Source organism: Simochromis diagramma, unplaced genomic scaffold, assembly GCF_900408965.1.
Source record: "Simochromis diagramma unplaced genomic scaffold, fSimDia1.1 OVJJ01000321.1, whole genome shotgun sequence".
NCBI classification, from domain to species: Eukaryota; Metazoa; Chordata; class Actinopteri; order Cichliformes; family Cichlidae; genus Simochromis; species Simochromis diagramma.
In genome coordinates this window covers 13,551,274-13,564,085 of record NW_024386772.1, presented here as the reverse complement: position 1 = coordinate 13,564,085, position 12,812 = coordinate 13,551,274, and the positions used below count along the sequence as shown (strand labels likewise).

General features: G+C 36.5%; 1 protein-coding gene across 2 annotated transcripts in view; it reads right to left on the bottom strand.

The window, feature by feature from the left end:
* Window positions 1-12,524, bottom strand: part of LOC120745447 (nuclear GTPase SLIP-GC-like) — a 29,189-nt gene extending 16,665 nt beyond the window's left edge. Inside the window, exons 1-12 of one of the 2 annotated variants that reach the window (XM_040050340.1) lie at window positions 12,004-12,445; window positions 11,787-11,868; window positions 11,439-11,551; window positions 11,134-11,169; window positions 10,811-10,835; window positions 10,582-10,668; window positions 9,917-10,004; window positions 8,758-8,974; window positions 8,415-8,636; window positions 7,404-7,610; window positions 7,130-7,305; window positions 6,461-6,554 (exon numbers count right to left, since the gene is read on the bottom strand). In XM_040050340.1, the coding sequence (XP_039906274.1) occupies window positions 6,461-6,554; window positions 7,130-7,305; window positions 7,404-7,610; window positions 8,415-8,636; window positions 8,758-8,974; window positions 9,917-10,004; window positions 10,582-10,668; window positions 10,811-10,835; window positions 11,134-11,169; window positions 11,439-11,551; window positions 11,787-11,853 (1,332 nt within the window). In that variant the 5' untranslated portion in view covers window positions 11,854-11,868; window positions 12,004-12,445. Of the gene's footprint in view, window positions 1-6,460; window positions 6,555-7,129; window positions 7,306-7,403; window positions 7,611-8,414; window positions 8,637-8,757; window positions 8,975-9,916; window positions 10,005-10,581; window positions 10,669-10,810; window positions 10,836-11,133; window positions 11,170-11,438; window positions 11,552-11,786; window positions 11,869-12,003 lie in introns of both variants that reach the window. The other variant, XM_040050347.1, reaches the window with a different exon arrangement.
* Between the last annotated feature and the right edge of the window lie 288 nt (window positions 12,525-12,812).

Here is a 12,812-nt window from a genome sequence, read left to right as displayed (position 1 = left end):
CACATTTGAGTGCATCCACGACCTTAACACTCCTTATCTTTGTGATCTGCTTCATATCACCACTGTTTCCCGCTCTCTCAGATCTTCATCTGCCATTCATCTTGTTGTCCCTTCTGCTGGTCTTATCACAATGGGGAACAGAGCTTTCAGTCGCTCTGCTCTTTGGCTCTGGAACTCAATAGATTCCCTTCCCTTATTTAAGTCAGATTGTACTTGTTGACAAAATCTTGGTTGCTTTTTTATTTGTGGGGGGGTTTTGTATTTTAATTTATTTTTAATCTATTTTAATCTACTGTTTTATTGATATTTATCCATGTTTATCTTTTTCTCTTTGTAAGGTGACCTTGGGTTTTAGAAAGGCACCCTCAAATAAAATGAATTATTATTATCATCATCATCATTAGTAGTAGTAGTAGTAGTAGTAGTATTAATATGCACAGCTTGTTAGGGACATGACAAAGGGAATTCCACACAAATAATTTTACCATATTCATTTATTAAGCACAAACAGAGGTAAAGCAGAAAAAACAACAACAACTATGTGCTTACCTATAAACAACAAGTGACTGAAACTAGAAATAACCGCAAAAGCCACAAAAGCGGGAAAAAACAAAACAAAAACTAAATTGGGTGCCAGAAAAGCCCCAGCCTTCTTAGAGGAGGGGGAGGGTGGCCGCCATCTTAAAAGAATATCACCTTACATAGGTTCCCAAACAGGTGAATTCCTTGTCTCGTAATAGATGGGAGGAGCCACTAATGATGACCTGAACAAAAGGAAATAAAACAGGCCCACCAAATAATAACAAGGCTTAAGGCCTCACAGGATGTAAAACTTATTTTTCATCGTAGGCCACATACAGGTCACTTCTATCACAGATGGGTCAAACCATAGAAACTCCAATTTCTGTCAATGTAACGATGTTTAAATACACATTTCTACACTATTATAGTGATTTCATAGTTCCAAAAACTGTAATGCAGACGTAGCCATGCCATAAGGAAAATCAGTGAAGGTACACACATCAGGGACAAGAGGAGACAAAAAAAAAAAAGACTTAAACTGGGCTCCTAACTGGGAGACCAGTTTGAGGACAGTAAAAAAACACCTTAGCACAAAAAAGCACATGAATATTCACATGTACACCACGTAAGCACATGACATGCATTGGAGGCGTTTGGGATGGGTGAGGGTAGGTGAGTGCGTATCTGTGTCAGTGTACTTGTGTGTGTGTGTGTGCGTGTGTATGTGTATCCTGTGTTCAGCTTGAGAGACTGTCCTTTCACCTAGTTAAGCAAAAGTCAATAGTCCACAGCCTTTGCAGGAAATCAGAATTTTACAGTTGTTCTGACTACTCACAGCTCTACCCATAGCTTCGATCATAGCGGGTAGCCTTGTGGGGTTTATAACAGCTGTCACTGCTTTCTTCAATTTCCAATAAACCAGGGACAAGCCATCTCCGATCAGCAAGAATCCTGTTATAATGATTCCAAATAGGTAGATGTCTTCAATGTCCTCAGTCGAAAGTCCCGCCAGGCACACGACATGCCACTTCTCCCACCATCGTGTATCCGGCAGGGAACGTCCCTCCAGGACGGTTGAACTCTTCCGAACCCAGGCTTTTCATCGAGAAGTGAGTGTCAATTGCATTTAGGGATCAGTTGATCAAATTCATAGTTCTTCTTTAGGTATTAGAGATGAGGACTGAGAGGCTCTTCTGGGGTTAGAGATAGACACGACCAGTTATAAGACACGAGAAGCCAAGCAGGAAAGATAAGGGAGGGAGAGGGAGAGAGATGCGTCCGCCTCCATCAGAGCCAAAGCAAGCAAACAGAATCTATTGTCTATTAAAGACAAAAACACTGACATTTTTTTTAAAAATTAACAACAATAATTTCATACTGAAGATAAAATCTTAGGATTTACCCAGTTATATTTCATCATCTGGAGTGCCTACAAGTAGATCATAATGTTTCTTCACCATCTTAAGCTCTGTTGAAACATCTGAAAAACAAAACTTTTTTTGAATTGTTTCCTCCCAGAGTGACACACATACGTAAATGTGTGAATAAATGAGTAATGAATAAATTTTAAAAAAAGATAAATAGACACCTTATTGTTATCAGCTGCAAGATTGCAAAGATAAAGAGGAAAGGCAAACAATTTGAACCAATGTAATTACATCAAACTGTTTACCTGGGAGTAAGCACTCTTCATCCTTGAATGAAAGTCCAATAGATTCTTTCATAGTTTTCTCCAGAGTCTCCAAGACGTATACCTAATTTAAAAATGTAAAGTTTTTCCTCACTTACCACAGACTAAGATATTGTGTTAAAGTTGTATTTAGAAGGTTCTCAGACTGGATTAAAAATATAAATGGAAACAACCATTTTTGTATGAGTCTATTCCAGTTAAATACAGAAAAAGGCTTCAGGTGAGTTATGAGAAAATATGTTCATCATAATTCTTCATAAAACATGACAAACCATCAAATCGTGCAACTTCTCCAACATGGTACTTTTTGCCTGCTCAAACATGTCCTTCTTTGAGTGCACGTGGTTTTTAATAGTCTCCCTCATGTTGTACAGTGTGTCTTCTCCTGTAAATGCTAAAGCCTCTACAAAAAGACAGAAAACTCTTCAGACTTTTTATGCTGAAGAATAACAAACATAAATATCTGTTTAAGTGATAAGTTGTGAAGCTCTGATCTTATTTCTTACTCTTGTAGCCTTCTTCCATAATGTTCTCAACTGTCTCTGTCAGACTGCTGTAGACAATTTTCTTCTGCTTCTGGATGATTCTGTTTAATTTTGCCTTAATCTTTTCTTCCTGAGAGAAAAACATGAAGTATAGATGAACTTTACTTATTGTTTATCAATGGGCTAATGTATAAGAAAGTCTCATCTCTTACCTCTGTCTTGAGGAATCTGAGCTGTAGTTCAGCATTTTTGTACTTTTCAATCAGAGAATCAGTGCTAAGTGTAAATGTATTGATGACTCCGTTGACTGCTCCACATTTTACTTCATTTCTAAAACAAGTAAAAATTACGGTTTATAATGACAGAATTGGCAAGTTTATATGTTATGAATTACATATCTTGAATGATATTATGTGACTGTTTAGAACATGTTTTTTTTTTTATTACGGGAAGGTCTTTCTGAATTCTGCACCAATGCTGTCAATCAGACAGGAAGCCAACTTCATATTAAGGCTAATTGGTTTCCCTTTTTTTGGTTTGTAGATGCCACCATTCTCAACGACACACTTCCGTAAATTGTAAAAAGCACCACCATTCTTTCCCTGAAACACAAAAGAAAACACAGAATTATTGCATTTTACATTGTCATGTAAAATCTGCATGTATTTTAACTATGATTAAAAAACATACATGATATAAGAAGGATTTCTTAACACCATCATCAAGACATCTTTCAAAAGCCCTACAGGTGTCTTCCATTTCTTTTCTGACATTATCAAGTTGGAGGTTCATGTTTCTCTCAAGTTCTTCACACACCTCGCCTTTTTTACTATCCTGAAAAACATTTGAAGGAATAAAACCATGAAAACCCCTTGTTGGGTTTTTTAAAAAGATTAATGAAATTCAGTTGGTTTTAAAAGCCACTCTCCTGTAATAAGGACCTGAGAAGCAAAAATGGAGCATCAAAACCTTATGAATCAGTCAACTAATTAATAACTCATAATTTAATAAATATAGCAAAACCAAAATCAGACACACAAACACAATTGATAAATCCCAACATGTAACAGAATGTTGTTGTGTATCTTTTACTTGACCTTACCACTCCTCTGGAGTTGGCGCCTTGAATCAAAGACAGAATCCCGTGAGCTCGATTCACATAGTTTACTGTCTCTGAGTGACAGTCATTGAGATCTTGCAAAAATCTCTGAAGTTTGGGTATTTCTGTAAAATAAATTTCAATGTTACAATTTTACATTACGTACTTATTTGAAATTAAATAATTCTTCTTTCAGTCAAGGCAAACTAAAAAAACAAGTGCAATCCTATGGAGGACCAGGATTATCAAAATGAATGAATTAAAAATGCAATTAAATAATTAAATATATGTTTCATTATTTAATTAAAATTGGAATTAATTAATTAAATAAATATTTCAATAATCAATTAAATGTCCATTCATTACATTTAAAGCATTTATTTATTTCAAATTTTATTTTATTAATAACATATTTAATTAATTATTTAATGATGTATTTATTTAATTCATTTTGGCACTCTTGGCCCTGCCTCTGTCTTCATGAATTTATTTTATCTGTCAGCCTCACCCATCAAAGTCAGGGGGTGGGGTTAACACTGCAACCGCTGCTTGTCTAACATCTGAATGGTTACAGTGCAAAGTAAGTCAAGACAGGTCGATCTTAAATAATTGACTGCTATGAAGTGGTAATAGTGTGGACTTGGGGCAGCCAGGTATCCCAGAATGCATTTCAAAACAGAAGCGGCAATGGTGGTGGCGCTCTAAACTGTAAGCAAAGTTTTAAAATACCCCGTTTTTCTGTCATAAACTGTACTTTTAATATTATTTTAGCTGAGAATTCAATGGCGTAATCTTCACGTATCAGGTCAGGTTGTCAACATTGAATATGTTTGCAAAAGTTACCTGGTTATCGTCACAGTTTAACGTGGGCACTGTTGCTTTATGTAACGTAATGTCGGAGCACTATTCTGCACAAGATAATCAAATGTATTTTTTTTTCCTGAGCGCAGAGCTGCTGGAGCTTGTTTCCCTTGTTTCTCTGTAAAACGGGATTTACGGAGAGTGATGGACACTTATAAAACTACAGAGCACCTCATAGGCGAACCCACTTTATCAGCAGCTGATATCGAATCACCGGCACACAGCTTCAATACCTCCGCTGAGTTTTAGCTCTCAGTGGAGGTTAAACACCAGACATAATTTACTCAGGTTCTGTCTGTCAGGTCATGTTTACTTCACTGTTTCACTTACAACAGAGCAAATCTGATCGGCTCTGATTAAAGTTTTAGCTCTCACGTCTGATAAAGATGATTTTCTGTAAAAGAATATCGATATGACCCCTGGCGTATATGACCGTTAGATTAATTTGATGCTGCCAACACTTTGTGCCTGCCCTGGGAAACCCTGGGTTAATTTAGAGAGCTGACAACCAGCTTCGTGTCAGCATTTATCCTGGTCCCAGTGTTAGGGTCAGTGATTCCAGAACGCTGAAAAATATCCTGGATATGCTGATCTCACTCTTGGTATACAGGGCTAAAAAACAGCAGCTGGACTGCTTGTTTACCTTCATGATTAATATTCACAATGAAAATATTAGTTGAACATTGTGAAGTCTGTATGTTTCAAAGTGTCTAACAAGCCTGGTACACTTAAACCTGACAGTTAATATATGAGGGAAACACCAACGCCGTTATCTCTTTTAAAAAAGATTATGCGTTTATGCACTGGTGACACTGATTATTGAATGTAAAAGTCAAAGTTCATCAGATTTATTTGCTCTCTCTCCTCCTTAAACATAATTTTAATGTTAGTTTTAATTCAGAATTGGCGACTGAAACAAGTGTGGCACATAGGAACATCAGGAGATAAAGACCCGATAGATATAACCTTAGTAAAGGAAGTTGGTGTTCAACCTCCAGTTAGCTGGGGTTATGACAGTTGTGCACCAGGACCTGAGCTTTGTCAGCGGTATAACAGCGCGAGCACTTGCGAGCAGGCCTATCACACGCTTTGTCGTGAAACTGGGCTGGACAGACATTTTTCAAATCATCGAAGCACTTTTGCAAATAGGCTCTATCTTGACACACCAACCAGATATCTGAAGATTAAAACATTACATTCTTGGCTAAAAAAATATTTAAAGTGGCACACAAACTGGGTTTTTCAAAGTACATCTCAGTTAGTTTTTACATGTCCTTGTTGGCGCAGAGAAACGCCCACTTAAAGAATAGCCACCAGGCCACAGCTATGGTTTTGACTTGAACAGCATTAACCCCGCCCCCTAAAGTTGATGGGTGAGACTGACAGCTAAAATAAAATTCATGAAGACAGTGCCAGGGCCAAGAGTGCCAAAATAAATGTAAGATATATATAATTAAATAATTAATTAAATGTGTCAATAATTAACTGATCAAATGTATAATTAATTAAATAAACGTTTGAATAAATAATTTATTACATGTTTTAAATATATGGTATATTTAATTAATCAATTTGGTCACTTCTGGCCCCCTATACATTTCAGTTATTTAGAAGGAGACTTCACCTACCAGTTTCTTCTGGACTTAAGTAGTTTTGTTTTAGGAACTCTTTGGAGCTCACTGTGAACACTTTGAAACTGTCATCATTGAAGTGTTTCTAGGGAAAATGTGATTTGATTTTAAAGCGTTCTTGCAACTGTGGAGAGTCTTTGCATTAGATTTTCTGTCAGGCTACAAAACTCACCCTAATTTTGCTTCGCTTGTTGAATTCTTTCTTTATTGCATCCGTGGCTTGCACGTTTCTTTCAGTGATTAGCTCATGGACATCAGCTGATGAACTAAAAGAAATGTAAATATATATATGTATATGTTCTGTACACCATCATCAGTTTGCAGGAGGTTGTGTGGTTTTGGCTTTTAGGTGGAGTTGTGGGAGACTCCCTTTGTGACCAAGCTGAGCTTTGCCTAGGTGGCTTTTGCACACTATTATTATTGTTATTAATCTTAAAGCATTATGAGACATGTCAGCAGGTTCTCGTTGGACCATGATTTGTTAGGAAGTTTCCTATAATCTCATAGATTTTGTACCCATACATAAAGCTACCATGATCCCATCATTGCATCTCTTTCTCCTCCTACTCCTGTTTTATTCTTCAGCCCCTCTTGCTGTTCCAAACCGTTGCCTGTGCCTCTCTTAAATAACTCAATTTCCTTCTGACCAGGCAATTCTCTGTTCATTACTCAGTCCACCTTATTTAGTAAACTTTATAAAATTGTCTCAGCATCTGAGACTCCTTTTGACCCAAATGTTCTGCATTCATTACAAAAAAGTCTCAACTCTGTGCTTTATCTCTCCTAGCTTGATTTTATATGGAAACACCGTGTAGTTGATCATCATGCAACATTAACTTACAGATCATCTGAATCATCAAGAAGATCAGACTTGGTGCAGATAAAATGAATTTGCTGACATTCGCCACCATTTCCAATCAGACTACTGACACTTTCCAGGATCTCCCAGGCCTCTTTCTCTGATGCTGCTCGATTAATTTCAGTCACAATCCACACAGTAGAACAATCTCCAAGTATCTGAAAGGAGAATAACATGTCTCAGTGCTTCATCAAAAGATGACATTACTGTTTGCACAAGAATACAGTATAAGCAAAGAGCAGTAGATATGAATTACCCCTTTCCACATCTGATCTCTGCTCTTGTTACAGTCACCATTTCCAGGAAGGTCCACAAGTGTGACATGCTGGAGAAGAGGATTGTTTGGCACCCTGACAGTCACACACTTCACTAGTGGCCAAAACCACTTTTTTCCTTCATTGCCTTCTTCTTGTTTTGAATCACTTCGTGTGTACTTGACAACTTTTGCACAGAGTTCATTAGCCTGCAATAAAAAACAAAAGTAAAGTAGTGCAGTTTAATTTCAGTCCTCAATGCAAGTGCTTTACAAAAACCATCAAAAAGTCAGTGACATAAAAGATGACAAAAGAACAATTAATTAAAGAAACTGGATCACTAAAGCTGGAGTAATTAGTTTTAAAGTTTAGCTTTAAATGATCAGATTGTGTACAAGTATGTCTATCACAGAAGTATGGGATAATGTAGCTTCCCCTTGTTTTATATTATACCAAGACAGTCCCCCACTCTGAGGGGTACTGAGGGGGAATTCAGGTAACGGTAATTTCTATGGAAATTGTTGCTTTGTTGAACTGTTTAAAACGATCAACCATTTGATAATTTAGAAAAAGGATCATTGCCAGCCACAATTAAAATGTATTTAAGAAGTTATTTAGGAAAAGTTTTATATTCTTTATAACTAGTATTGCTCTTAGCAGAAACAACTTTATGTGGGCATGTTGTATAGTTGTCCACAAATTTGAGACATTAAAAAGCTACTTTACACTGCTCCCTTATTTAAAAGGGGGCACCTCTGCGGGTAACTCAGCATGTTTTGATTGACAGAGTTGTACGCCCTTTTGCCTTTCCTGATGCAACTGGCTGTCAGACATTAACTTGCTAAAATTTCTGGCCCCTTTGATTCACTTTTTGCCAAAGGTGCTCAGTAGTGGATTTCTATGAATAAATTTAAAAGTCGTTAAAAATTTAACATGTGAAAAAGCCAACTACTTAATTAATTTTGCTGTATATATATGATAGATATAATGTAATATGAGAGTTTTTGTCTTACCGATTCACATGTCAAAATCTTCCTCTTGGATTGGAGAAATTCTGGAATTGCTTTGAAATATTTGCTCTTCATGAGGTTTTCAGAAGACTTTTGTTTCCATTCTTCTCCGTACACTGCTGACAGCTTTTCCACAGCATCATGATGATCATCATTATCTTCCATTTCGTGATCTCCATTTTTGCAAGAAAACTGATGAAATGACCACAACTCATCGTTCCACTCCTAAAATAACATTTTTACATATTATTTATTGAGGCATGTACCCAGCCTTAAGCCCCCAGAACTGCAATGTAACACATGATTTAGTTTTAAGTAAAAATGAAACTTTTATAATTCAATTTACCTCTTTTGTGATGAACTCAATTTCTGCCTCATACTTTGAGCTGTAGGTGTTAGCTTCCAATTTAATCATGACTGAGGTGCAGGCATTGATACTTCCTGAGGGTAAAAGATTCTTCTCTTCAATAATGGCATTTATCAAAGAGCTCTTTCCAGCCCCAGTTTTACCAAAGACACCAACCAGCTCCCTCTTGTCTGTCTCCAAATCACTGATTTTTTTCCTGTTGATCAAGATTTTAAATATGGGTTAAACGATTCAGTCATGAAAACATTTTCAAATGTAATTAAAAAGGTTTAAAACAATATTTTGACATCACTAATGCATAAAAGAATAGTGATAGTCATTATAGTATATATGTCATTATAGAATATCCAAAGAATTATCATTAGACGTTTCAGTTTTATACACTTATTCAGCTCATTGTTTATTGTTGTTTTGGTTCATAGCTTCATTGTTTATCAGAAAAAGTGCTGATGTTTCTATTATTAGCTATTGGATGACATTTTTTTTAAGTCTAAGTGGGATATACATTAAAAGTCAGATGTTCAAACCATACAAATTATAGATGATTTAATGCTTTAGTATCATTAAATCATCTATAATTTGTATGGTTTGAACATCTGTTGTTGTTAGTCAGAAGTAAAACTTAACCTCCGAAGACCTGAACTCTTTCATGGCATGCATTTTTAATTTCTCTTTGCTATTTGGGCTGATTGGGACCTGATGAATGTAAAAACAAAGAATTATCAGATTTTTTCTTTTTACCTGAGTTTTGTTTCTAAAAAATTGGGATCCACATATGAGGACATTCCTTTTAATTTTGATAGAACAGTGGCAGTATAATGTCCTCGTAAGTGGATATCAGGCCCTTGTAGAGCAAAATTTAGTATTTTGGTCTAGACAACCCAAATTGTGATGTCTACATATGTGGACGCCAGGTCCTAGGAGGTTAAAAATAGATAAAGAAACCAACATACCAAACAGACAGACACTAGAAATAAATGGTTGAATATTGAACCAAAAGGATTTGAGACGAAGCTAAAAAATAAACTGATCCGTTTGTGAAACCTGCACATGGTCATGAGTGGAACCATGCACATACATTACAAAACATAAAACACTAAGGCCCATTCATTAAAAAATATGAAAACTTAATACTCACTTCAAGAAAGCACAGAGTTTGTCTTGGTGATGTAGTCTGGCATGTGCAAATGTCATGATGCTTTTTGCATCAGACAGTATGACTGATTCTGTGGGCATGAAAGTAAAGAACTATTTAGCAGGACTTCTAAACTAGCATGTAGTCAATGTAAAGTCTCATAACAACAACAACAACAAAAAAACAACAAAAAATTTTGTTCACAAAATTCACAAAAAGTGTGAATTAGAGTATATCAGGAGCATAATGTGACAACTTACCGACAGACATTAATATACCATGCAACATGCTGACTGTTAAAATTTGATAGCAGCCCAAAGAAAAAGTAATTTCTAACACCAAAGCAGAAACTGACTGTGGCGGGCCGTGGGCGGCGGTGTTGCGACAGGGAAGGCAGAAGCACCTGTAATCGTAATCACTCTTCGCTAGCTTAAGAATGGTGTAGGGCCCTGTAATATTGTTGTTGTTGTCGTTGTTGTGGGTATGTGTGGAAGTGTATTAGAACAGCAACCATAGATAAAAGTATGTTGAAGAACGTAGAATTGTGGTCACGTCATGCCTCATTCCTGCCACGCCGACATTTTATATTTTGGAAAAATTGTCCTGCACAGAAATTTAACCCTATAGTGGCTTCAACTGTAAAATTGTTCAGAAAGAGTTGTAAATACCTGCAAATCCCGGCACAGACAGACGTTGTCGCTTAGCTGGTGGTTGTAACCTGCTGGCGTCACTTTGAAGATCAGATTTTCTCTTTCCTGATTGGACAAAAACAAAAGAGAAAGAACAAAAAAAGTTTCTCTCAGCATTGAAAGTTGTTCTCAAAGTTTGATTGTACAAAATAGTGCTGCCTTTAAAACAGATTAATGAGATGCAATAAATAAGATGCATGTGTCTCACCTGTATCACTTGTGGATGGAAAGACCTGAGGATGAAATTTAGTTATACAGATAATTATTCAACCAGCAGATTGATGAAGAATAGATTATAATTACATTCCTGCTTAACATCTCATCCTTTTTCCTAATTAAGTCTCAGTCACACTGACCTGTAGAGACGGTCGGTGAACCCCTACAGCAAGTTGTAGTTGCTAGGTTAAAATGTATATTAACCAACCCCCGATGAATTAAGTTTTTAGATTCAGTCTCTATCAGCCAGAGGATGGAGCTTTACTTTGTCTCAGGCAGTTGGCCCAAATGTCTGAAATTCAGTATAATCCTTACCTGAGCCAAATCAGCTGCTTCTTGCTCCTGTTTACACTGCAGATAAAAAGTGCAAAGCTGTGTACAATATTGAGCACTTAAACATGTTTTAAAAATGTCATTTGTCATATAGACACTAAATCTTAAGGCAACAAAACAACACAATTGAAAAGAAATGACTGTTTCCTGATTTGAGTTTTGTTATTCCCACAATCAAAAGATTTTAAATCCAAATTAGTGAAGAATTAACAAAAATTCCACTACATACGGTATCTAGATAATTCAAACCTCTATGCACTAAAATAGAAATGATAGAAATTAATTACCTTTAACAGCCTGAGGTTCTTCTTGAATTTCACTCTTGGTCCAGCTTTTGTGATCACATGATCAATTTCTTCATCATCAAGATCATACAGACTTTCTGCATCTATTTTTTTATCTGCAGTTAAAGATAAAGTTGAAGAGATAAAGATTATTCTCAACTTGCTTGAGAAATTCTTGTTAAATGAGTGAAAGAGATGAATGCTCTTCAGTTTTAATTTAACTCACTTTTATGTCTAAAAACATTTTGTGCAGTATGGACAAAAATCTCAAGAATCTATGCTGTTTCAGAGTCAACAGATCACATCAGAATCAATATCTGTACCCATCACGGATTCACGTTAATACTTTACCTTTAAATTTCTCCACCCACTCACTTAGCCCCCATTCAAGCAGTTTGTTTCTTACGAAATCATCCATGACGAAGAAATGAAACTGAAATATACAATTTAATATTTAACCAGACAGCACTGCTTTACAGATTAGATCTTTGTGATCAACTTCTCCTTTAATGCATATATAATCAGAGACACTGATATTAAATTAAAATTAAAAGTTCAAACTGCTCACCTTTTGTCGAAAGTAATACTGGAAAAGGCTGCTGAGGGAGATGTGAGGGAAGCAATGAGACACAAACAGGGAACAGGCGGGAAAAATAAAAATCAAACAAAAAGCAAAGTCCACAAACAGATACGATTAAAAACAAACTGGAACTGTGTGGCTCAGACTGCACAATTGCAACTGCTTCTATTCATATAATAGAAAGGCAAATCCAACATGAGTAAAGTGCCTGCAGGGAAAAGCAGAACTGATAACAGAGAAAAGCAGGAAGAGGTGGTGTTTGTGCAGAAGGGTGTGGCTGAAAGACAGGTAGCAACCTGCCACACAGTGGGTTTTTACACAACCCAAAGGGATAAAAGTTTACAAATGTTATGGGTTAAAAACAAGACAAAAACACTCTTTTATGTATACTTACAGTAAACTGGAAAACAAAACATTAAAAAAGAAGAAAAAAAAGTGGTCATCACAACAGACAGCTCAACATGTTAGGAATCTGCTCACTTATACATTTTGCATAGTTTTAACATTACACCATCCAGCTGCTATATCTATATATCTGTATCTATCTATATCTTATATATATATATATAAAAAAAACACCCAGCACGCCCCTGCGGGCGGTTTATCCTTCAAGCTCGGGTCCTCTATCAGAGGCCTGGGAGCTTGAGGGTCCTGCGCAGTATCTTAGCTGTTCCCAGGACTGCGCTCTTCTGGACAGAGATCTCCGATGTTGTTCCCGGGATCTGCTGGAGCCACTCGCCTAGCTTGGGAGTCACCGCACCTAGTGCTCCGATTACCACGGGGACCACCGTTACCTT